Raw genomic sequence first — 25,512 nt, forward strand, 5'->3', positions numbered from 1 at the left:
CTTGGTTGAGAAAGTCATGTTTGGTTGTAGACCAATATCAGCACTTCTGACAGACATGTATAGAGTACACCGGTGTGAATTGGCGCTACAGTAGCGATTTTGATGTTACTGTGTGACCGGTAGACAACGCATTACAAAGTAAGTAACGCAACTACTTTTTCGGGTAAAAAGTAAAGCTGAAAATTTGGTAAAGAAACATAGTTCCTTTTTCAATTCGGTTACTTTTCCCAGGGACAGATTTGACGGCGACACTGCCTTCTCAGGCAGTTTGCTATTCCGTGTGGAATGAGAGCTTGTGAAAGGATTAGTGTGCAAGCATGTGCACAAGCTTTCTCACTAGGCCTTTCACAAGCTCTCATTCCACACTGTATGTGGCAGAGGCTGGTAGCATGAAGAGCAATCATGGCAAGCGAGAAGCAGCCAGCATAAACTTTTAGGGACGGAGGTATTCCTATTACTTCAAACTTGTTGAAACTAAGGGGAGAAATGTGAGTGTAAGGTGTACACTGTGCCCTGGCCAGAAACTTCCAACATGGAGATAGGGCTGAATCCATACTATTAAACATTAGTGTTTTTCCAGAGACCGAAGTAAGGAAAATTGTTTGCATTTTTTCTGTTGCAGTTTTGCCTAATGTTCTTAAAATACTTCTGTTCTATAGATATGTATGTACTAGATATGTTCCAGTAGGGCTGTCAACGGATATTGAATACCCCCCCCCATAAAAGAAAACGCTAAGACATTCAATCACAAATTTATTACGTGACAAGAGCAGACATAATATCCTGTTAAAAAAATAATCTTTGTTTGAAACAGGTTATCAACTTAATCAATATCTAGTGCCAGGGCTCCAGACTGCGACCAAAATGTGAGTGATTTTACATCTGGTCGAACATGTACGATCAGTTTTATTTTTACACGTTAAACGGGGAAGGGGCGCGTCAACAAATCCGGAATCTGTAGCAGGCCAATGCGTGTGAGAAGGATAGGGAATGGCCACTGTTAGTGGCTAATGTGTGGAGGGGGAGGGTCCTTGAGATTAAATATCGAGTGCGCGTAAATGTCTCTGTGAGAAGGAGAAAGATTTCACAACCTGCTACGTGTGTTTGAACAATTCGCAAACTATTGATCGTTCTTCCGACCAGCGGCTAGTGTCAGTGCCAGAGTCCTGCGCGGGTCTTATTTTGCAAACCCGCACCCCCCGTATCGCAATACTTTAGACCGCATCCAACCCATGTTCCGACAGTAGCGCAAATAACATTCCGCACCGGACCCGCTATAAATTGATATCGACGCCTGAGCCGCACCGGAGGGAAATTAGACACATGAAATGGAACGCCGGGGAATTACACTATGTGGTGTTTGGCCTGGTGCTTTAGGTTGCTGTGCAAAAAAAGCACATCATCCACTGTTGACGTTTTTAGTTGACTCCTCCTCTCCTGAACAACATATCCAGCTCCAGAGAAGTCTCGCTCGCAATCGCAAAACCTGGCTCCGATCCACGCTGTTCAGGTGTCCGACCCGACCCGCACCTGTGTACGACACAGCAAATAATTGTCACCCGTTTCATCCAAATTGTGCGGGAGACCCGTTGGGTACCCGAACCCAGTCAAGACTTCATGTGCCATAAAGGGCTTTTCACACGGGAGGCGTTTTGTCGCGCCTGCTGCATTCTCAATGGAGAGGCGAGCGGGCAGACAGGAGGCGCAGCGTCCTGTCAAGTGGTACGACAAGCGTGCGCACTCCCGTGAAACTGTTGCGTCCGTGCTCGTCGAACGCATGCGCGCACACGTGGATACAGTTGGTATAGATGAGAATCACAAAAAATGTGACACTGAATTTGAAACCGCACATTGTAATTTCTGCATCTATTATCAAAATATTTATAGTAATACAGTGGAAAAAAAAATAAAAATCACATTGGGATGTTGATTTACGGTGTGTGCCCTTAACATTTCTGGTTGTGCCCCTAAAATTTTTAGTTAGGGGCCACAGTGCTCCTAGTGAAAAAAAATAGTCTGGAGCCCTGTCTAGGGCCACTATGCATATGACAAAATTAGACACAATCGGAACTGCACAGCGCAAACAATGACATGCAACTTTAACAAGAGAAACCAGCAGGAATAATAATCTGCAAGAAACACCAGACTATCAACTTGATCTGGATCAAGTGCGGCGGCTCTTTTTATAAACGATGTTACCTGCTGTGGAGAACACACATTTGGAGCACACATGTGTCTGGCACACACGGGTATTAGCGAGTCAATGTTGAGAGAAGCAGGTATTTGTTGCAGCCTGTGTCTATCCACCATTGCAGCGTGTTGCTGTCAGCAGGGATGACTTGGGGTCGTCAAAAAACGGTGTCTCTGTAGGCAGCCTGTGCTCCGAGATCGTACACAATTTTTTTTTTTACTACCAACCACTGAAAACCAATATAAATAGTAATCCAACCAATCACCGACAAGGGGGTGGGTGTTGTGGGGTTTTGCGTTCATGATGGTTTTTATTGGATGCAAGAAGCACGGAAGGGAGGGGCGAGCTGGCTCTGTTTGTATGGGGTCTTGCTTCAAATACAAACAGTGATGTCAACCAACATCGCTGAGGCAACCTTTAAATTAATATCCAAACATCAAATAACTAATTTTAGTTACTAAACTAATTTTGATATAATTTAAGAAAACAAAATACCTGTGGTCATTTTTCAAATCGCTGATGTGCTTCAAACCCCTCTTTAAACAAACTAGTGGACGTGGGGCTTTGCTTGTTCCTAGTGGTTCCTTACAGTAGCAGGCCAAACAACTGCTGTGCAAAACGATCCTTGTGCTTAGCATAAGCCTCGACACTTATCCCTGGTGCTGTTGGAACAAGATACTCTAAATAGCGCCACTCTGCTGCTTTGGGCTCTCCTAGGCATCTATAACCACTTCGTCACCACCCTTCAGTCCTTACACCAATCCAGCAAGTCATTACTTTAATTCTCATTGATGGATTAATTGTTAAACCATTTTATCACTACACATTGCATTATTTGCATTCATTTTAAATGCTGGAATGTTGTGGTTGAATGTTGTATTGTTTGAGTTCCAAATCATTGAAATCAATAATTCTATAGCAACTGTCATCAACATTGGTTGCTAGCTAGTCACTATTACATGAGGAATCACTGTGCTGATGCTGTCATCTGCCTAACACCATTACATAACACACAGCCTGCTTTAGCCTCCCGAGACACCAGCCTCTTCTTTATGTCTTTTCGAGATGGTTGACAAACAAACTATTTCAAATCAGGCAGATATTAGTTCTTCAACCTTTTAGTATCAAACTGGATCCTCTCTGGGATGTGGCAGGCCAGCTCTCCTCTGTAGTAAGTGTTATTCTATCAGAACTTCCTGAACACCATCAGATTGTGGTGTTTTAGCATGCTCAAGTGTTTGAAGCTTGAATGTTTTGGAACTCTATTCAGTATTATAATGGATATTCACATGATGGAGATACAGAACTAATATGATTTTTAAAAACTACAAAGTGTTACCTTCAGATTACTGGTATTTTTTTCAGTAAACTGGCTTTGTCTCGTATTTTTATTTTTATTTGCTATTTTTACAATTGTTGTACTCATTTTATTCATGTTCAAATTGTTTGTTTACTCAAATTCATATTTGTTTGTCTTCCCTTGAAGTGCAAACAAACGAGTCATTTATTCAGCTCTTATCCTGTCACTATATGTTATTTGAGCTCCTCTGAATGCATGGTTGGATAAATTGTAGTCGATGCTAGTTAAGATTTCAATGGTACACTGTTATCCTTTTGAACACGCATTGTTTTGTCCTAGTTTCATCACCTTCAAGGTTATACTTCAATACAAAAAATAAACAAAATGATAGTGTTTTCTTCCTGTGAAGTCATTTCCATCCGCGCAAAACAATGCCTTTACAATCAAGTGTGATCCACAAACCTTGATTGTTGATGTGAGCTCAGGACATCTGTTTCTATATTCATAGCCAGTCCATTCCCCAGGTTTGACCCCAATGCTGGGCCCAGGCGTCAGTGAGCTACTCAATTGATTTGAACCTGTAGATATCCACTGAGCCACCCTGCGGGGGTCCCCCTGGACCCCTGCTAGTGCTGCTGTAAACATTCAATTCACCAGCAACAACTGACCCGAACGCTACCCATCTTTTTGGATGGATCAAAATGACGAACACTGGTAGGCCCGATGTCTCCACGCTGGTCCGACCACCTGCTGGGGGTCAGACAGGAACACACACGCCCAGTGTTGGACCGTTCCCATCTCCTGCCCCTCCGTGAAGCTCATTCCCCCGGCTCCATTCTCCTGGTTCACTGCATAGCATTTGGATTAGCAAAGCTGACTTGGCAATTCCCTTTCCTCTGTGCTAATTGGTTTTCCTCCCATGTCTCCTCTCAGTAGGTAACCAGCTCGGCGTCATGGTGCATCAAAGGTGAGCTTGAATGAAATTCATATTGTGCTGCTTCGCAAGTCGGCAGCTTTGCCGTAGAAAAAGTGTTTGGGTTCATTTGACGTCCGTGTGACCGTGTGCTTCAGAGTGTTGTCTAAATCTGGGTTTCTAAAGCAGTTCAAGACTGTATCCTACAATGCCATGGGCTTTCACACGCTGATTTCATTGATCATTTGGATATTGCCTACGTTGCTTTGCTCGTTGCGGATTACGTACAAATTGCATAATGAGGGGTTTAAATTAGTTTGAGGCTCAAATTCTTATTTGCATTTTTGAAGTCATTGGAAAACGTCCTTGCTCAGAAAACCTTTTATCTAAACAGTGTCTTGATCATGTCTGTCATAGGGCCATAACAACAGAAGACTTCAAAGTGCCTGACAAGATGGTGGGATTCAGTAAGTAGCATCTCTCCACTGTGATGGTGTTGGGTCACCACCAGGACCTTGACCTGCTCCCTCCTCCCCTTCTCAGTCATAGGAAAAGGGGGAGAGCAGATCTCCAGGATCCAGTTGGAGTCTGGTTGTAAGATCCAGATCGCTCCAGGTGAGATGCAGCCCGCTGGCCCGTACTTCTGATCCTTCACAGTCTAGTTATAATGTTCCAGGATGTCACCCAGTTGTAGCAGTTTATGAACTGAAACCGACCTAAACTTTTATTATTATTTTGGTAGTGCTGTGCTGGTTTCCAGAATGGCAACCAGATGCAGATCTATCTAAATGACCGTAGGCCGATGGACATGATGTGTTTATCATTTCTAAACCGGACACATTGCTAGTAAATTAATTCAAATACAAACCCCATCAATGTATTCTTTCTCGTAGCGCACAAAACCATCGTGTTATATTTTTTAATTGTTTTATTAAAATTATGTGTTTTCAAAGAAAGTGGTGGCTTGTTGGACAGACCCTGCACTCTGACTGGAACCCCGGAGAACATTGAGTAAGCTCTGCCACTATTATACCATAACATGTTTATTGATGCAGTCAAATGATATTCCCAACAAAACTGCTTCAAAGGGGCGTTTTGAATGAAGACCTCGGTCTATATACAATACATTAATGTTTTGCACAAACTGTTTATCTCTTGTCTTATAATGGTTGAATATTAAAAATCTTCAAAATCTTAAATCTGATAAGAAATACTAAATTTCAATATTTCCTCATACTGTTCTTGAATTTGACAAATTAGTATTTATTCTGGCCATGTTTGGAAGTGATAATAGCCTTTTTATTCGTTACCAGGTCATTAGCTTTTGTTTGTGAAAGCGATCAGTTGCTAATTGTTGGAAAAGCAAACCTCAGTCCTTTTTTTTAAATATTTTTTAAGATAATATATCAATGTTTTTCATTTACTGATTTACTGGACTTTTAATGAAGTTGTGCGTGTGTGGATTAATTTAGCATAAATTTAAACACTGTAATCCATTCGTCATGTACAATGCAGACAGCCAAGCCTCGGTGCTGTTTGCCCTAACTGAAGACGGGTTAATCTGGTTCTCCCTCCCAGGCAGGCCAGGCGGCTCCTGAGCGAGATCGTGGAGCAGTGCCGCTACGGGCCCGGCTTCCACACGGACATGGACGGCAACAGCTCCATCCAGCAGATCCTCATCCCGGCCAACAAAGTGGGCCTGGTCATTGGCAAGGGAGGGGACACTATCAAACAGCTGCAGGTAGGATGCCAAGACGGTAATACCATCTGTGAATAATTCATAGGCAATAGTGAATGGAGCCGCCGTGCTAATCGAGTAAATGGCTTTAACATCAGCCATGAATGAATATTTCATTCTCAATAAGTGTTGGCTGTCCTGGCGGAGCAATGGAGAACGAGGGGAACTGGATTTGAAGGATTTGCATCCTTTTTTAATCTATACTTCAAAAGTGGGGTGCTTTTTAAATCTACATTTTAAATGAGGGAAGGAAAAGTTATTAAGAAAGTAGAAATATTTGATTCCAACTACGACCACTAAATGTATGTTGCAGTCAATAGTTGTACCTCAACCTTGTTCCTAATGTTGATGAAGCAGAGTCTACACTATTGTAGAGTCTACACAGGGCGGTGTGTCCTAGGGCCTCCTGTCCTCATGTTGGCCGAGGGCCCTGGGTCCTAGGGCCTCCTGTCCTCATGTTGGCCCAGGGCCCTGGGTCCTAGGGCCTTCTGTCCTCATGTTGGCCCAGGGCCCTGGGTCCTAGGGCCTCCTGTCCTCATGTTGGCCCAGGGCGGCGGGTCCTAGGGCCTCCTGTCCTCATGTTGGCCCAGGGCTGTGGGTCCTCGGGCCTCCTGTCCTCATGTTGGCCCAGGGCCGTCGGTCCAAGGCCCTTGTGTCCTCATGTTGGCCCAGGGCCGTGGGTCCTCGGGCCTACTGTCCTCATGTTGGCCCAGGGCCTTGGGTCCTCGGGCCTCCTGTCGTCATGTTAGCCCAGGGCCATGGGTCCAAGTCCCTTGTGTCCTCATGTTGGCCCAGGGCCGTGGGTCCTCGGGCCTCCTGTCATCATGTTGGCCCAGGGCCGTGGGTCCAAGGCCCTTGTGTCCTCAGGTTGGCCCAGGGCCGTGGGTCCTCGGGCCTCCTGTCATCATGTTGGCCCAGGGCCGTGGGTCCAAGGCCCTTGTGTCTTCAGGTTGGCCCAGGGCCATGGGTTCTAGGCCCTTGTTTCCTAATGTCTGCTCGTCATCCTGCAGGAACGGACTGGGGTGCAGATGATCATGATTCAGAATGACCCCTTGCCCACTGGGGCAGACAAGCCCCTGAGAATCACTGGGGACCCCTACAAAGTGCAGGTTTGTGTATACATGCCCCCCCCCCCCATTCTTATAGCCTCAATTTTTACTAATTTCAGTGTGGCTTTCAATTAAATGAGATGGGCAACATTTTGCATAATCCGTTGACTGATATTCGAGCAACTCTACGACCAATCGACCGATTTGGCGATGGGATAAAATGTTAATAAAAATAATCTAGCACGTTATTTCTAGATACATTTAGTCGTTAGTCGTCATTCTACCTGCTAACCTATATATCATGCAAGGGCTGTTTCTGAAAACGTCAGTGTGTTTCAGATCCAATCCTGGTCAGAGTCTGAATCTGTTACGGTAGAGCTTCAGAGCATGAAGAGAGACAAAACGGACTAGCCACGGAGCGCTGCACTGGGCAGTGTAGCTTATAGACCACAAACTTTGGAAGATAGGAGTTTAGGTTTTGATCTGTGTTAATATAGTGGGTCTCACCGGATGGCACTGTGATTCGTTATGCGTCGATTCGGATGTGTTCACATTCAAAGCCTATCGAGCATTTACCATGGAAGTAGACGGGTAATCCCAGACAACATGACCAATCACAGAACTTGTTTCTTATGCTTTTAGATGATATGCCTTCATACTTTCACTAACTTATAATTATTATAGTTTCCAAAACCATATTATTATTAAAACAAACTACGTATACTTCAATATAACGTGTCTTTATAATAAATGTTATTTCTAACCAAATCTAGCCCACCACTTAGACATAGACATCGGTCTCCATGTCCCTACCGCCCCTCAAAATCATGGATTCAGCAGTGCTTTTTTCCTGATGAAAGTAACGCCAACAATGGTCCAATTAATAAAGATTTGGTCGAACAAGTGCGTTCGTCCAGAACTTTGCAGCCCAACTAGTTAGCATAAAATCTAATTGGTAGTCCCGCTGCGTTAACCAACCAAAGATGCCGTATGAAGGCCCATGTGCAGGTTCTGTGCGGAGATTGGTGGCGTGTCATAGACCTGGTATTTTAAGAAAATATCAGAAACTATAAACTCTTAACATTCCAACATTAGGCCGGTATCTGACTCATAGAATGGAGATCCAGTACCTGGGACTAGTTTTACATTCCAACCTGGACAGTCAACCGAAAAACTTGGCAATTTAAAATTAAAAACCTACCAGATCAACAGCAAGTGACTCTTTATCCACAAAGCATATGGCAGATCGATTCGTGAGGACATGAAACGGAGTGGTTGGAGCTGATGTCAGTCCGTCCCGTGCTGCGTGAAGCTAATGTCCGTCTGTCCCGTGCTGCGTGAAGCTAATGTCCGTCTGTCCCGTGCTGCGTGAAGCTAATGTCCGTCTGTCCCGTGCTGCGTGAAGCTAATGTCCGTCCGTCACGTGCTGCGTGAAGCTAATGTCCGTCCGTCCCGTGCTTCGTGAAGCTAATGTCCGTCCGTCCCGTGCTTCGTGAAGCTAATGTCCGTCCGTCCCGTGCTGCGTGAAGCTAATGTCCGTCCGTCCCGTGCTGCGTGAAGCTAATGTTCGTCTGTCCCGTGCTGCGTGAAGCTAATGTCCGTCTTTCCCGTGCTGCGTGAAGCTAATGTCCGTCTGTCCCGTGCTGCATGAAGGTAATGTCCGTCTGTAACGTGCTGCATGAATCTAATGTCCGTCTGGCCCCTCTCCAGGTCGCCCGGGAGCTGGTGGCCAAGCTGATCCGGGACAAAGACCTGGGGGACTTCAGGGTCGGCAAGGCAGAGTTTGGATCCAAACTGGGGGGAAACAGCCTTGATGTGAGGATATGATGTGTTTTGTTGTTGGTCTAATGATCTGCTTGACCAGGGTACGAAGAGAAGGGATACATTATACCTCATTGGGCTAGGATTCAAAGTCTACATGTTGATTGTGCGTTGCGCAGGTGGCAGTTCCTAGATTTGCTGTTGGTATCATCATCGGTCGGAATGGAGAAATGATCAAGAAGATTCAGAATGATACAGGAGTCAGGATCCAGTTCAAACAAGGTAAGTGTGTGTGTGTGGCAATTTATACACAACATTACCAGAAAGGATCAAAAAGTGAGATTGGATTCGTAACCATGGGATTAACACGCCCCCCTCCTTCCTAGAACTCTCAGCCCAAAAAATTGTTTATATGTATTCGAATTCCAGCTGAAGCAGTGATTCAGCTGCTCTTCAAAAAGTGAATTGGCCCTTTGCTACAGCATTAATCATTAAAGTAATCATTATTTAAAGAACATCCTGAAGTGTGATTTCATGCATGACATCGTTGGTCTACAATGAAGGATGCGCTACTCTGAGGATGCGGTTTATCACTGGTCAGGATGGACTACTTCGTTGGGCACATCCCAACTCATTGTTAATGGCCACTTTAACAATGAGATGGGATCATAATGTGTGCGATTTTACTTTTTGGATAGTTACGTGGCTGGATATTCGTAAAAGTAAAAAGCTGTAAAAGCTGACTCTGGTGGTCTATTTTCTTGCATGTCTTTTGTATCGTGAACAAGGAGCTGATGTGTCGTGTTATATATTTGAGAGATAACTTTCTTGGGAAGTCAACTGAAAATTATTCCGAAATGACTTGGCCTCACTATGAAATCAGCTGGACCAACATTTACCCCGGGGCCGCCAGGCTTGGCCCACATCTTCTAACCATCGCCAGAATAATGCCTTGAAGCTTTTTTCATTGAGTGGAGAATTTTTTTCTGATAAAGATAATCTCTACTGGAGTCTACATTGAAAAACATATCAAGTCTGACAAGTATTTATAGCTACGCTACTCCTGCTCAGGTCAACAACTATCAGAAACATGTTCTCAGCTACACAATGACATCACCTTGACTTTGTGGAGCTGCCGTGCAGAACTGTGGTGCGCTGCATCGGACACTATCGAGCCAAGTCCCGCCCATAACCATAGTTAGGGTTTGGGTTGTAATACATATGTGTCGAATAATCGGCCAATCAATTAAACAGTCGACCTCTAGTTTAACAGAGGTAAAGATTTACAACACAAATTATGTCCCCTCCCTCCTAATGTTTAGCCACCAAGAGGGATTCCCCAAACCAATCAAGGAGGAGATGCCCCCGGATTGGCCAGTCTAGAATGTAAACACTCTCATACCGAGAAAGACACAGTCAACTAGAATCAGATTCTCAGCACTCACTATTGCTGGCTGTTGGCTGGGCCATTTCTTACAATTTAAATTCACATTAAAGCTCTTAAATGTTATCTACAGCACTTTTTTTCTTTTCTTTTTTTTTTTACAAAAGCATACTTGCATTGCTCTCCCTCAGTATAAAACAATAAGTGCTAAAAATGTACTTTATAATGTAGAACTTTAACTTTATTATGTTTTTTTAGGTCTAATTATTAGAAATGAGCCATTAATTGGTACCACTGTGCCCTCCCTCCCTGTCAGATGACGGAGTCAGTACGGACCGCGTGGCCCAGGTGACGGGCCAGCCAAACCAATGCCAGCTAGCGATCCACCTCATCCACGAGCTGGTACACACAGCACAGGTAATATACCAAACCAAGTGCCTTGCTCTAAGGCAGTGTCTACGACCTGTGGTACGAGTCCCACTAATGCTACTGCCCGGGGGGCATTTGATCTGGAAATAGACCAAAAAAAAATGTTGAATGGATAATTATAAAAAATATATATATATTGATTTGTCAATATTGTGTTTTTGCTTATTTTAATAATAGTGTTGCATTCTGCATTCCAGCATGTTTTCCCTTGTTTTATGTAAGACTGTGTTTGATAAATGAACACAAATTAGCATTTTATAATTTGCATAGGTCTACTGCATGGGTCTTTATTTATGTTTCCATATGAGGTGGTCCGCGAAATGTCTTGATGACAATTTAATGGTACCCCTAAAGTCAAAATTAGGGAACCACTGCTCTAAAGCACATGGGTGCACAATGAAAGGTGATTCCAAACGGCTCCCTGTTTAACCATTTAATTGACAGGCCATATTCATTTACATTTAGGGCGTTTAGCAGATGTCTTTTATCCAAAGTGACTTACAATAAGGACATTTGTAAGAAGAAAGTGAGACAATATATTAGGGATCGACTGATATGTATTTTTTAGGGTTCGATTTCTTTTTTCATCAACCTTAGCCAATAACCGATGCTCCAACACCGATTTTCTATAAATTATAACAAGAACTATTTCAATTTTTTAATGTTTTATTAAATTTTGCTCTGATTTCTTTTCTTTTTTTTCAAGGTAAGTCTGATTTAATTAACAGCCTCCAGTGGGAATATATGTAATATTTATTTGCTTCTGTTGCTGACTGACTTTGTCCTGTTCACCTAATTGCAGGATCTCTAGTATAGAAGCTATCCATACATCATCTCTATAATTCAGACGATTCTGTGTCATTATATTCCTACGCAAGCTGACTCAATGATCGTCTCCAGTGATACCCGTGTGGGTGCTTGGATCAGTGTTCCCTTCAATGTGCAATTAGACCTTCATCTGACAAGTGTTGTAGAAAATAAGGCATGTTAGTTTCATAATTTAATTTTAATGTAGCCAAGTGTCTTTTTGTTGACATGAGCAGAAGCTAGCTTGTATGCATGCTATCTGCCTCCCCATCACTTCCATCTCCGTCTCCTCTCCCCTCCCCCCCTCCCTCTCCTCTCATCAGTCTCCTCTCCCCTCCTCTCTTCTGCTCTCCCCCTCACCTCTGTCTCCTCTCACCGTCATCTCCCTCCCAATCTCCCACTCCTCTCCCCCTCACCTGCTCCATCGTCCCCCTCTCCTCTCCCCATCACCTCCTCAGTCTCCTCTCCATCAACTCCCTCTTCTCTGTCTCCAGGAGCGCGATGGCTTCAGTGGACTGATGAGCCGCCGTGGCCGTAGTGACGGCGGTGGTGGACCCGGGGCGTCAAGCGACCTGCAGGAGATCACCTACGCCGTGCCGGCCGACAAGTGCGGCCTGGTCATCGGGAAAGGTGAGTGAGGAGCTCCAGGCGAGGAGGTTTACCACTCCTCCATACTCCATAGGATCGGCATCTGGAAGGATGTACTGGATATACAAACAGTCTAAAATTATACAGACTAGCGAATGTGTACTAGAGTGTAAACACATTTTGACCTTTTCATAACTGCAAGCCAGTGTCTTTTTTTTGTTTATTTTCCATTGCTGAATACTGATGGAAAGAGTGCGTCCCCCCCCCCCGGCCCAGCCGCATGTATACAGCACAAGTGGCATTCATTGGCTTCACTAAGGGCTTAATGATGGGGATAATGCGTGTAATGTGACATTAATTGTTAAAGGTGCATAATAACAGCCCTCAATCATGTGGAAGGCTGCCTGGCATCTAATGAGGCCTTTTTAGTCCAATAGAGTGCAGCAAGGGAATGAATAGGAGGAATTAGCTTATTGGCTATTCATGCCCACTCTATTGCCAGCTATTTAAAAGTCATTGACCATTGGTGTGTGTGTGTGTGTGTGTGTGTGTGTGTGTGTGTGTGTGTGTGTGTGTGTGCCTCTTCAGTGTCTATGTGCATGCTTGTGCTGGTGGGTGTGGTCCAGGGGGGCTCTTTACCTAAGATAAAAACACGGCAATAGAAATGTCAAGGAGCTTTTGTCCGTGTAGCGGGGTGCGGGAAACAAATAAACCGGGGCGGTGCCCCCCCCCCCTCCTCATTACCATATGAACTGGGCCAATATGGTGGCGGTGCTGAGGTCTGGCCGCTGTCACCCGTTTCTTACACCGCGTAGTGATTAATATCTTTACGATGCCATATGCAGCCCGACACACACACACACACACACACACACACACACACACACACACACACACACACACACACACACACACACACACACACACCCCTACCTCTCTGTTGATGGGCTGAGCCACCCACCATCCTGCGCTGACTTTAATGCAGGCTAAATTGAGCACAAAAGGAGCAAGAAAAGGCAAACTTCAGGCTGTCTAATCCAGCCGTTAGCCAAAGTGCAATGACTTTAAGTCAAGCATGGATGTTAATCCGCAGTAAAGAGCTTTCCTAGATGAGGTCTCACCCTAGTTTTATAAACGGGTCCAACTCGGTATGAGGCCAGTGCCTTGTAGTGGTCGTAGGTGAATAGAGGCAGAAACCAGCGCGTTTAATTTAAATGCCACATTGATGTAACAAAGTGGTTTGTGTTCAATAATGCACGGCAGCATCGTCTTCCGCTTAACGTGTCGGTTAAAACAAGAAAACAGCATGCGTGTTTCTGATGCCCGCATGTAGCGCTTGCTGCTTTCTCTCCATTTAGCCTAAAGTGTTTTGTCTGAGTTCCCCAGCAGCCGCTAACCAGTCCCCTGGCGCGGCCTGGATATGGTCACCCGTTGCACTTTTGTACCCCCCTCCCTTTCTCCTGCTCAGTAAACCAGTCTCATTAATAAGGCCGTATTATCTGTCGGCACTAAAGCCCAGTCCATGAAGTGAATGGGCTGGGTCTTCATTGCTCTGCGCTGTCTGAGTGGAGAAGCTCATAATGGCTTCATTAAGGCAGAAGTTTCATTTGGTTGACAATGGCTTAATGGTCCGTGTGCAGTCTATTGGCGCGGGAGGAGGAGAGCTTTTTTTGATGAGCGTTTTCATTCTGGGGTCAGCTGGGGTCGTCCCAAGTGTCAGCGACCAGCGAACAAATGTGTAATTGATGTTGGGACAACCCCAATGTGGCCCCGCCCCCGCCCCAGAAGGGAAGCACCCCCTGGGCTATTTTCTTCTCTTCAGCGGGTGTGATGTGAGTTGTCCCACCACCACCGCACCGCCTCATCACCGGAGACAACAGTCAAGACTGAAAGGAGGGGGTGGTGGGCAGGGGGGGACCAACCATACCCCAGAAGAAGGATACGCTTCAATTTTGGCCCTTTTCTCCACAGTGCTCTGTTTCAATTCTCCCTGCTGGTTTAATTGCTTTCCCCACACGTCGCCAAGCTGGCGTCTGATTCGTCAGTGTTTGTCTCTGTGTGCGTGTGTGCTGCAGTGGGGGGCGCCTTTGTCTCGTCATTTTTCACGGATGTTAAGGGAAAGTGGTCCGACACATGCCCAATGCTGAGAGGGCGGTACAGGCTGGTGGAGGTTCGGACGAGGGAAGGATGTCTCGAGATGTGTGGGGATGAATCTGTAGCAATGGTGGTCTTAAGATAGAGGGCAGTGATTCCAAAGGTTTAATTTCCTGTTTAGTGGTTTTCTCTTCCTTTGAATTATGCTGAAGGAGTGTGGTGTAAGATGGTAAACGCAAGAGATGTGACGTGTTTGAGGAAATCAGAAGAGATTCTACTGTGTTTAAGGGAATCAGAGATTCTAATCTGGCCAGCGGGCAAGTTTTAGTTACACCACCCCTTCCCCCCAACATGCTGGGTAAATTTTCGGCATCATAAGGTTGAGCGATATAGTCATGTCATACACCGTTTTAAAGCTTAGAATCTCAGGAATGTCACCCAATGTCAACCATTCGTTGGAATAAATATGTTTAGCGAATATAGATCGAATGTGTCCTAGTGTCTTAGGTCAAAATGGCCCCCCTACCCCTCCTCCTCCCTTGGTGCATTCTTACTTTATCGTCGTTGTGGATATCCTTAGCAATGAGTTGATACTTCATATTGGGTCTTGAAATGTTCATAAGAGTCCACAGAAATCGAATATCAATATTATTTTAGTCTAATTACATTGTGTATATGCACAAGCCATCTTATACAAAGCAGCCAAAAAATAGAAAACCGAAACGCTGCAATGTTTTTTTGTAGAAAACTGCGATTTTAAGGTGTCAGCGAGTCACTCTTGTTCGCCAGGGTCTCGTGATGATGTAGAGCCCTCAAAAATGTCTGTAAGACCAATACTTCCTTGTAAACAAGCCTTTCAAGCCAATGAGGTGATCACTTTCAAAACAGGGCATGTATACTTTGACAGATACACCAGCAGACAGCAAGGGTCGGGGACGGGCCTTAGATATCCTAATAGCCAATGAAAAGACCTTTTTGGCGATACAAACACCATCTCACGTGTGGGTGAGAAAACAAATGCGCAAGGGGTGTGCGTAAAGTAGCAGGCTCCTCGCCAGAGTGCGAGTGTGGAGCAGGTGGTTGATTTGCGTGCTCGTGTGTGGTTTTATTTTGTGAGTTTGGTTTTATGAACATTTTGAAAGATGGCTAAACGCCCGGAGAAGAAAGGGGAGGGAGGGAGGGAATCATGTAAAAAGTTATTTTTGTTTATTTGTACATAGTTATTTATAGTATTTTTACTATTTCAGTTTTGGTGTTTATACCATTGCCGTTTTCACTTTTTAAGTAAAAGTAATAGCCAAAACCTTCTTTTTTTTTGTCAAAATTGCATAGGCGGAATAGCTAAAATTTTGATTTTGATTTTGATAGTCTCGTTACATATCAGAACATCTGGTATGCTATCTAAATGGTTCACAAGAAAGCCCAGAGGGTAACCTTTAATTTGAGACCAAGATTATGCTTCTACATGTTTGGGTTCACTTTTGTTTACAGTATGCATTTTGGGTAGCCAAAGGTCTTTTTTGGAGTCTCCAAAAGGACCCTGACCAAAATGAATGGACATATCATTGCATAAAAGGAGCTGGAGACTTTATCTTTTATGCTTTGTTGATCTGCTTTTACACACAGCATCACAAGACCTAGGGCTAGGGCTCAGTAGTGTTCCCAAGGGATGTGGAGTTACCCAGGGTACTACAATCAGCTTGGTTTTAGAGGTGTGTGTAACCAGCTGGAAGGAAAAACAATATTGTAGCCTTCCCAGCACTGTCAGTACATGATACAGTTATTCGGACAGTTATTCAATTCTACAGGTTCTCAGCTTTCTAAAGAGACCAAGCATGTGATTAGAGGTCATACTATGAAGGAGCGGTGCTCTCTAGAGTAGGCGCAACGCAAAAACTAAAAAATGGCCAAAAATGGCCCGAAGACTAAGTGGTTAAGGGAATCAGAGATTCTACTGTGTGTAAGGGAATCAGATATTCTACTGTTTAAGAGAACCAGAAGAGATGTGACAAGATAATTTGAGCATGCTTGGTGGCATTTAGGTTTCTTAAGATGTGTTGTTGTCTAAGGGGCGTTTACAGGTATTATGTTCTGATTGGTTGTGTACTTTAGGTATCAGATACTTTGCTTCTGCAATATCGGAAATGTCAAATTAGTATATTTTATTTATAAAGAAAATAATAAAATGTAAGCCAGAAATGTTATCTTAGTGGAAGCAAAACGTTAGAACAGTCCTATAGAGGCCGCTGTACAGCATTCACCAGTTGTCAATATGCACACAACAACATTGTGTTTTTGTTCGGCCACATTAATCCAAAAAATAAATAGTTGGACCTGTGGAACCTGAACCCTATCTTAAACCTAGCTCAAACCATACAAAATATAAAACCAGACAAATGCATCTTAATATCGTATCGCAATATCTGTAAAATGGTGATACACTTTGTATCTACCCTAACAATGTGTTTGTCTGCAGGTGGGGAGACGATCAAGAACATCAAGGAGCAGTCCTGCGCCCACGTGGAGCTGCAAAGGAACCCGCCCCCCAACACGGACCCCAACGTGCGAATCTTCTCCCTGCGCGGCACCCCCCAGCAGCTGGACAAGGCCCGGCAGCTCATTGACGAGAGAGTTGGGGTATTTACATTTTTACATTTAGGGCATTTAGCAGACGCTTTTATCCAAAGCGACTTACAATAAGTGCATTTGTTACAATAACTACATTTGTCATAAGAAGTGAAACAATATATCGCTGTCGGTACAGTAAAGATGTTCATAGAACCAAGTGCATGTATTACAATCGATAGGCTAACCCATTCCCCGTGTAAAGCAATGATAGCAGCTACGGTAGATGCTACACAATTAAGTACCTTGAATAAGGGTATACCTCAAGGACAGGAGATTCATATTCAAGTGAGAGTCGGGGTACACCTAGCCTCAAGGACATGATTCATATCTTAAACCTGTGGCAGACCGGATCAGGGTGACCGGGGAGTTTCACTTTTGTTTGTTTCAAACTAGGCCAGCAGTAGTGAACTGCAGTGGTTTGAAACTGACACCATGTAGACTGGCCACTGTAGAAATAGACTTTCTAAAACACCCTCCTGAAAGCCTCACCCACTCACCCAGATGAGTTTCCCTTCGGTAGAATATCTCTGTCATGAAGCCGGAATAAGGCCTTACTCCGCCCCCCTGCAGTAGTTGGTTTCCTGGGCTCTGTACCGTCTCCCCCAGAAGTGGTGCCCTAACACAGTAGGGCTGTGGGTCCCAGATGAGGGTAGGTGGTCCCCCCTCAAAGCCTTTGTCCGGCCTGATATTCATGAGTGCACATGTCAATGTGGGGAGCGGCTGAGGTTAGCGGGGTGGTGGTGGCTCTCAGTGGCAGCGGGGGTTAAACATGAAGAATCTTCAAATGGACTTAATGGAGTGCACTGGCGGCCCTGCCCTCTGACCGCAACGCTGGGGCCCTTTAAACAAAAAGTGTGGTCCCTCAACTGTCCTCCTCAGTGTCTCTGTCTCCGTCTGTCTGCTGCAGGCTGCAGCGTTGGTAAACAGTGGCTTCGGGATGAATCTCTTCAGCCAGGGACAGACCACCCCTCCACAACAGTAAGGCTCTGAGCTGGAGAAAGTTGTTTTCTCTGTTTGCAGCTCGCTGTTGCTCTTCATGCTGATATAGAAAACACAGATTACCATCAACCATGAAGAACAAGTTTGTCTTTAACAGACGGATCAAAAAAACATTTAAGAACAAAATCAATTTTTTTTTTTGCTGAAGTAGTTTTGCACATCACTGCCAAAATAGATAAATAAATGGGATTAGGGTTAATAAAGTGAATAAATTAAATAGCCTTCTCTTAGCCATTACCTGAGCAAATAGGGCTCTTAAACCAGCAATTGCCTACCTTCTGCTGATGGCACACAGCAAACTAGTTATTATCACACATTGACTTTTGACTTTTTCCTTTTGTAAATTAGTTGCTTTGATCCAGTTCTTTTTCATGTGTTTTAACACTTGATGTTGAGTCACTGAGCCCCTCCTCAGTGTGCCCCTGTGTTGTCTCTACAGAGGGCCCCAGGCCTTCGTGGCTGGAGGGTGGGGAACAACATTTCAGATATGGCAGCCTCCAGGCCAGCAGGATCAAAGTAAGAAGCACAACTGTACGTGTGTGAATGTGGCTGGTTGGGTGTATGTGGGTTGATATGTATGTGGCTGGGTGTGTAGCTGAGTAGGTGTGTGTGTATAGAATGTGTCGCTTAACACCCTTGCAGTGTTGATGGCCACAATTAAATTGCGGACCTGTGGGCCCGATTGAAGTGGTTCTAGGGGAAGAGTTTGGCCCTGAGAACGGAAGGTGATGCATTTGGGGGGTCTGTGGCGGCTCTTCAGCCACAGCCAGGGCTGATAGTGTTGCTGATTGAGCCTCCGCCTGCTTTCAGATCACAATGGATCGCAGGCGGGCCAGATGGACTGGGAGCAGTACTACAAAAAGCTAGGCAAGTGTCACTGAAATAAAAGGTTTCAGGCAATTCCCACTTTGAAGCCAATTGACCAACCTACGGCTGACTGGTTTGAAATGACCTCACGTACTTGTTGCTGGAGATTCTGTTCCTTGGAGTACAAACGTAGTTCTGTGCGCAACATAAAGGGGTTGTGGTCTGAGCATTGTCCCTGTAGGCCAGCATTCAATGTTGTTCCGTCAACAGGTCAGCAGAGCCAAGTACAAAACACTGGGCCCGAGTTCAGCAAACCCTGGGGTGAGTCCAGCCAGGTTAACCCCCATGTTGCTCTGCCTTTTATAATGTGAGGCTTGTACTCTCAGAACTTAAAGGCTGATTGTTCCCACCCTCCCCTGTAGGCCAGACAGCAGGGTCGGCTTCCCAGCAGAACTACATCTCCGCCCCGGGCCTGGACCTGTGCTATTGGGACCAGGGCTACAACCAGCCTACCGTCAACTACTGCAACCAAGACGGGCCGGACAGCCAGAGTAGCGGGCTGCAGGTGAGATCCCTTTTACTAGGAGGCCGTTGTGATGGAGTGGCCTCCTTCAACATGTAGTTATTAAGTCTTCTCATCAATGACTCGTCGTTGTGTGATTCTACCTCTCAGAACGGCCTTTGTCCTTGTGAAGCATCTAGTGTTGCTGTTCTGTCTGCATGGTTGTTGACGAGTGTTTATCATTCACAGGACGATTAAAGGAGAGGACCTTGATGTGACTTGAATGACTTCAAGGATTGAAACTAATAATTGATAACGAAACAGTTTCTAGATTTGCCTCAAAGATGTTTTACTTTCTTTATTTTGTTCTTGGCGGGAAATGGTAGTGGTATAATTACATATACTTTAAAAGAATATGTCTAAATCAGGAACTTTTAATTTGTTACTTACTACTTGTATCCACCTGCATTTTTCTTGTGGTGCCCTGGGAGTCGCTCCCTTGAACTCCAGAACTGTGTTTTCTAGAAGGTTCTCTTTTTATGATTTAGCTTTGATCTATGATTTTATTATTTAGATATTGCCAAATGAATCCAGGGCTTGTAACCGTTGAATGCTTATTATTATTTTCTAATGGTGGGGCTTGGCAGTCTTGAAGAGGTTCTGGGCATGTCCTGAGATGTTTATGGTGTATCTGAAATGTTCTTTTTACAGAATTCAATGAAATTAAGCTGTGATATTTGTGGTTTTTCTTTTGTTACAGGTAATGTTTTGTTACATGGTAAATTTAATTATGTGGACAAATTCAAGATTTAATTCATTTTGTGTTTTGTATGCAGTTTTTCACGGTCATTTTATTGTTCTCTGGTTTATAAAAGGTGCAATATCTTATTTCAGTTTCGGAACAAAGATAGATTCTCTAATATTTTGACAGACTTTTTAACTTTTTAGATAATTTTAGTTTTACATGTATATTTTTTTTTGGCATAGTGCATTGTAATGGATAATTTATTTACACAGATCTTATAGTAGTTAGGGGGATGTTGCATATAGTTTGAGTTCTTTGCTATCTTGTAAAACTATGTATATATGCTACGATATTTGATAAATAGTTTATTTAAAAAATTGTTTTTGGTGTCATTTTTACAGGACTTGGTATCCCTCGTTTTTTCTTTTTCATAATGAAAATGAAGATCATGAATGTATCATTTGAAATTTGATGTTGCATCTTGCTATTGACAAAAATGATAGATTTCTGTGTATGATGATTTTTCGGTACCTGGACTATTCAAGACTGCAAAGCCTCCTTATAATTCTATCTGTAATTTTTTATTAATGAAATATTTTAAGTTAAGTGATAAAAAAGTTTCATTTGGTACACCGTTATTAATACCCACCTTTTGAGTCCACTGTGTGAAATCAATGTATTGTTGGACTTGCTAATTACATGTTTTTCTCTGTAATGTGACCTAAAGAAGTTCCATTTTGTAAAAATACATAGTATTGACTACATTTATCAATGAAAAGGGATATAATTTAAAAATGTCCAATTTAGTTTTTTCCCCTTGTGTTCAGTTAACAAATGTATTAAAACAGAATCCACACTATACCTTTTATTGTGTACTGATAATCAAATTTTTTTCTTATGCCATTATGTTTAGTTTTTTTGAAGATACAAAATGTTAGTTATCTTGCATAGCATCTAAAAACTTTAACGGTACTGTTGTTTATACTAACAGATTGTGTTCTATACATAAAGAATATAAAGGTTAATTGTCTTTGTTTTATAAACGGAAAATATATATTTTCTTTAGCACGTTGCCATATGAAAAATTCCAATAAATTTTCCGCAAGCATCGGTTGTGGGTGAAGTAATTATCTGATCAACTATAATGCTGACCGCAACACACTTCATCTCTACACGTCATTGTATGTAGGCCGCAAGGAGACTAGGGGTGGTTGCAATGTTTGACCAAAAAAATCAATCAGTATTCTACTACATGCTCAGAATAGATAAGATGGTCTTTATTGTGATTGCAGCAAATAAAACTTGGACATTATTTGCACAATCCCTCAAATGTCCACCTTTGCCTCTGTGGATTGATAAAGTATTAGTTTCTCCTCCATCAAATACTGTTACAATTATTTCCCAAATGGCTAATTATCATTTGCATTTCCGAACGCAAAGTTGGTAAACGTCCCCATTTCCCTAGAAATCTACGCGTCTGCCTCATGAATAATTCCCCTTGTCCAATCACATGAGCGTAATCAGCATCACAACCCTGGCTGTTTGATCATAGATTATGCCCACCACGAATCCCATGCTGTCCATGCTCCTTCTCCTACACAAAGGTGCAGGCTGATAACTACTTATTTATTTGTCGGTTTTAAAGGTTTTCCAATGCACATCCCCTGATATCCTCTCCTCTCCTCCAGGTGGGCGACATGTCCCGCCTGTATCCCTGCGAGCAGCTTTCTTTATTATCTCCATCACGGCTCTCAGGGGAGGGGGGGGGGCTCCAGCCTCACACGGACCTTCTCATTGATGCTCCGCAGCTGTTTCCAAATCCACGCCTTGATTCTGATCCTCTTCCCCGGTAACGTGTTGTCGGTCCAGCGAACGGCCCGGTAGTCCCCGGTGGGGGGGTCACTCGGACTCTGCCAAGCTCCGGCTCCCACACCGGGACGGAGGATTTACATCGTTTGTTTACTTAATTATCCGGTCAATTAGTATCTTTTTAGATCGGATCTTGGCCTACATATGGTCAAAGACCGTTGTATTACGTTATTTGTTTCTGATTTTTAAAAAATTAGTTAAAATCTCACTTGTATTCATAACGTTATCCTATAACGCGCTTGCATCAACTGTGACGTCAGAGGCTTGTAAATTGCCCATGATTATTGTGTGTGGGTGGGTGGGGGTGGGGGGGGGGGGGGGATCTTTACCAAGCAAATAATTAACGTTTGCCTTTCATATGTTCAGTTTTATACACTCGTAGGTTGAAGATAAATTTTTCATTGCATACCTGTCATTATTTGAGGCCTTATTAAATACTTCACAATAAAGGTATGAACTCTGCTGTCGTTGTACATTAGACGAATATCAGTTAGTGTATAGGTCTACTGTTTATGGCGATGAATTGCTGTTGTCGATTCAATAATCTTTATTGATCCATTAAGTGTCTTCCTGTGCATGCATCCATGTGCATACGTCTATGGGCTCCGATGCATCCATCTTCAAATGCACTATTTTCAGTGGCAGACATTTTATTAAAGAATTTTCCATTTAGCCTTCAGCTTAGTTTTATTAACATTCATTGCCATTTAAAAATAAAAGATGAAACATATATAGCCTATAGGCCCGCTTTATTTAGCCGCAAGAAACCCAGTTGTAAGTGAATGTCCTTGCATCTCCGCAGCCTCTCTGTCCCGACATAGCCTACAAACTATTGACGAGGTGGCCCTCAGCCTCTCTCTGTCCCGACATATAGCTTACAAACTACAGACAAGGGGATCCTCAGCCTCTCTCTGTCCCAACATATAGCCCCCAAACTATAGACGAGGTGGCCCTCAACCTCTCTTTGTCCCGACATATAGCCCACATCATATAGACATGGCGGCCCTCAGCATCTCTTTGTCCCTTCAGACAAGGTGGCCCTCTGCCTCTCTCTTTCCCTTCAGACAGACAAGGTGGCCCTCAGCCTCCGACTGTCCTGCAGAGCACAGGGCCCCCCCTTCAGGGAGGGTCTGCACCTCTCACCTCTGCAACAGATAAGCCGATCTACAGTATCCAACACCCTGTCACATCTAACTTAATCTCTTTTTAATGGGCCTTACGGTGGTCCCGCGAGACTTCCCTGCCATAGACTTCCAGCTGTTCGAAAGAGGAAGTGAGTGACGTGGGGTTGTTTTAGGGACCGAGAGCCTTTGTAGACGGGAGACAGTTTATTCAAATGATTATTTCGTCCCCTTTAGTGATCTCCAAAAGGGGAAGGAAATGACCGCTTGTGCCTCTGCCTAATATTGTATTATATATGTTATTCCTATAATTTTAAACATTTGGGGAACAGTAGGTCTTCAGCAACTAAATAGCTTTTGGAAACAAAATAATGGCCTATTTTAGATCGCGCCTATTACAAATATTTATTTTAATTGTATTTACTTGATTCAAAATAAGCCTAACAATACTGTGTTGAAGAGGTTTTTTTATTCGAATATTGTATTTCGATTTACAAAGGTTGACGCAAGCAGCGATGAATAAGCCAGGAATTACTCAAAACCGTGGCTATTTTCTCTCTTTTATTTAATGTTAATAAGCCTTGATAAGCATAAGCTCTGTAATTTATTCATAATCAAACGCTTTTCTTTGATACATTTCCCACCGACTCTTTGAAATAATACAATTACTACATTCTTTGTGCAATAATTGTCAATCATCCAAAATAAATTGATAAGCTTTAAATAGAGAGAATAATAGTTTAAATGGTGTCACAATGGGACGGCTAAGCGGGTGATTTGCTATTGCTGACATGCCTCAGGCTTTACCAGATAGAAATAATACCATAGGTTAATGCCTAAATAAGCAAATCAAATCCATGCGTTACCTCAATTCAATTCATTTAATTCATCTTTAATAAAGAGCGGTCCAGCCCCCTGGCCCCGCCATTTAGCGGGGATTTGTGCAATGAATGCAATAAATGTAAATCAATCTAGATGAGAAATCCCATTCACACACCAGAGATATTTATTGGGAAAAAGGAGACCGATGTAGGAGGAGCCCAGTCATAAAAAGCAGCTGTTTCACAGTAATCTTTTTTCGTGCCCTGTCACTCACCTTGGCTTTTCACACTTATCTGCACTCCAAGAAACTCTCGTCTATTGTATTTAGTTGTGCCATATCTTCTTTCCCATTACATTGCCATAGTCCATATTCGTCCAGAGAGAACTTGCCCATTTCTTCGGACAATCCCCCTTGTAGTCGTTGGAGTGAAAGAGGAGTGCATGGATGTCAAATTGGCCTCAGAACACCATGAAAGATTGATTTGCAGCACTTTTCAGGCCCCTGACATTACTGGGAGGGGAGCTGAATAGGAAACCCGCGAGCCGGCGATGAAATAAAGATGTCCTCTCTGCTGGAAGAGGAGGAAAACTACCCATTTAGCCCCAGTCCATCAAGCCCGGAAAATAGGCAAGAGAGGAAAAAACACAGAGGACTGTGACTATTGAGAAGAAAAGAGCCGTATATACTCATCTAAACGTTGTCACAATACCGGGGCACTAAGAACAGCCATGAATAATAAACCGCTTACCTCAGGGCGGCAGAAGTGAACCACGTCCAAGCAGCTTTGCATTTTTTGCATGGGAACAATGCTGTAAAAGCACGCTGGCCTTGTTTCTATTCTGCTGTTCCCGCGCTAACTCTACACAAAAAATTAATATTGCCCCCACTTGAATAAGAAATGCCTGAGAAAAAAACTTGGGAGCTTCTCCCAGAACCGATGACCTCATTTTGTTGACAAACCCTCCGGATCCTGTTGTGCGTCCTCAGCTCTGGGCCGTTGGCTTCTCCCCGAACTATCACAGTGTTAACATTTATATGATATCATTTTAAAGTTGTATTTTGAGATGCAGGTATTACGAAGCATTTTAACGATAAGGCAACAATGAGATAAATAGCGATAGGTTTGGTATGGCTTTTATTCAACAGTTGTATACATTTAATTTAATTACAACATCTAAAACTCATTCCATCCACACTTCATGTCCGCGCGCTGCGTTTGATTTACAAAAAAATAAAAGTCAATGTTGTGTACCCGTATTGTTTGCTGAAGACCTCTCCCTCTCTCTCTCTCTCTCGCTCTCTCTCTCTCTCTCTCTCTCTCTCTCTCTCTCTCTCTCTCTCTCTCTCTCTCTCTCTTTCTCTCGTGATCCTCCCTCTCTCTCTTTCTCCCCCCCCCCTCTCTCTCTCCCCCTCTCTCTCTCCCCCCCTTTCTCTTTCTCTCTCCCCCCTCTCCCCCCCCCCTTTCCCCCCCCCTTTCTCTCTCTCTCTCTCCCCTCTCTCTCTCCCCCCCATCTCTCTCTCTCTAACACGGAGCGGAGCGAGGGGCCTGGGCGTTTTTCCTAGTGGTGCAACAGGAAGGTTCAGGCGATAAGGGGAGTGTCATTAATAAGTAATTAGACAGGGGGTCACACAGCCACTTATATAAGAGAGGCTCGCCGCGAGGCACCACAACATTCTCCAGCACACCGTCGGAGGGGGAAGGACCGGAGCCCCTTTTACGCACACAGCCTTTACGTTCAATTTAGCAACAGACGCGTTTCAAGC

The 25,512-nt window shown here is 43.7% G+C and overlaps 1 protein-coding gene across 2 annotated transcripts in view; it reads left to right on the forward strand.

The window, feature by feature from the left end:
• Positions 1 to 21,007, forward strand: part of fubp3 (far upstream element (FUSE) binding protein 3) — a 31,530-nt gene extending 10,523 nt beyond the window's left edge. The window contains exons 3-19 of one of the 2 annotated variants that reach the window (XM_079735268.1): positions 4,425 to 4,458; positions 4,822 to 4,871; positions 4,948 to 5,019; positions 5,358 to 5,415; positions 5,983 to 6,145; positions 7,153 to 7,251; positions 8,902 to 9,006; positions 9,132 to 9,234; positions 10,653 to 10,753; positions 12,067 to 12,202; positions 16,731 to 16,891; positions 17,790 to 17,860; positions 18,321 to 18,397; positions 18,692 to 18,748; positions 18,959 to 19,009; positions 19,111 to 19,253; positions 19,440 to 21,007. In XM_079735268.1, coding sequence (XP_079591394.1) covers positions 4,425 to 4,458; positions 4,822 to 4,871; positions 4,948 to 5,019; positions 5,358 to 5,415; positions 5,983 to 6,145; positions 7,153 to 7,251; positions 8,902 to 9,006; positions 9,132 to 9,234; positions 10,653 to 10,753; positions 12,067 to 12,202; positions 16,731 to 16,891; positions 17,790 to 17,860; positions 18,321 to 18,397; positions 18,692 to 18,748; positions 18,959 to 19,009; positions 19,111 to 19,253; positions 19,440 to 19,448 — 1,490 coding nt within the window. In that variant the 3' untranslated portion in view covers positions 19,449 to 21,007. The remainder of the gene's footprint in view (positions 1 to 4,424; positions 4,459 to 4,821; positions 4,872 to 4,947; positions 5,020 to 5,357; positions 5,416 to 5,982; positions 6,146 to 7,152; positions 7,252 to 8,901; positions 9,007 to 9,131; positions 9,235 to 10,652; positions 10,754 to 12,066; positions 12,203 to 16,730; positions 16,892 to 17,789; positions 17,861 to 18,320; positions 18,398 to 18,691; positions 18,749 to 18,958; positions 19,010 to 19,110; positions 19,254 to 19,439) is intronic. The other variant, XM_079735269.1, reaches the window with a different exon arrangement.
• The last annotated feature ends 4,505 nt before the right edge of the window (positions 21,008 to 25,512 follow it).

Source organism: Pollachius pollachius, assembly GCF_949987615.1.
Source record: "Pollachius pollachius genome assembly, chromosome: 4".
Classification (NCBI taxonomy): Eukaryota; Metazoa; Chordata; class Actinopteri; order Gadiformes; family Gadidae; genus Pollachius; species Pollachius pollachius.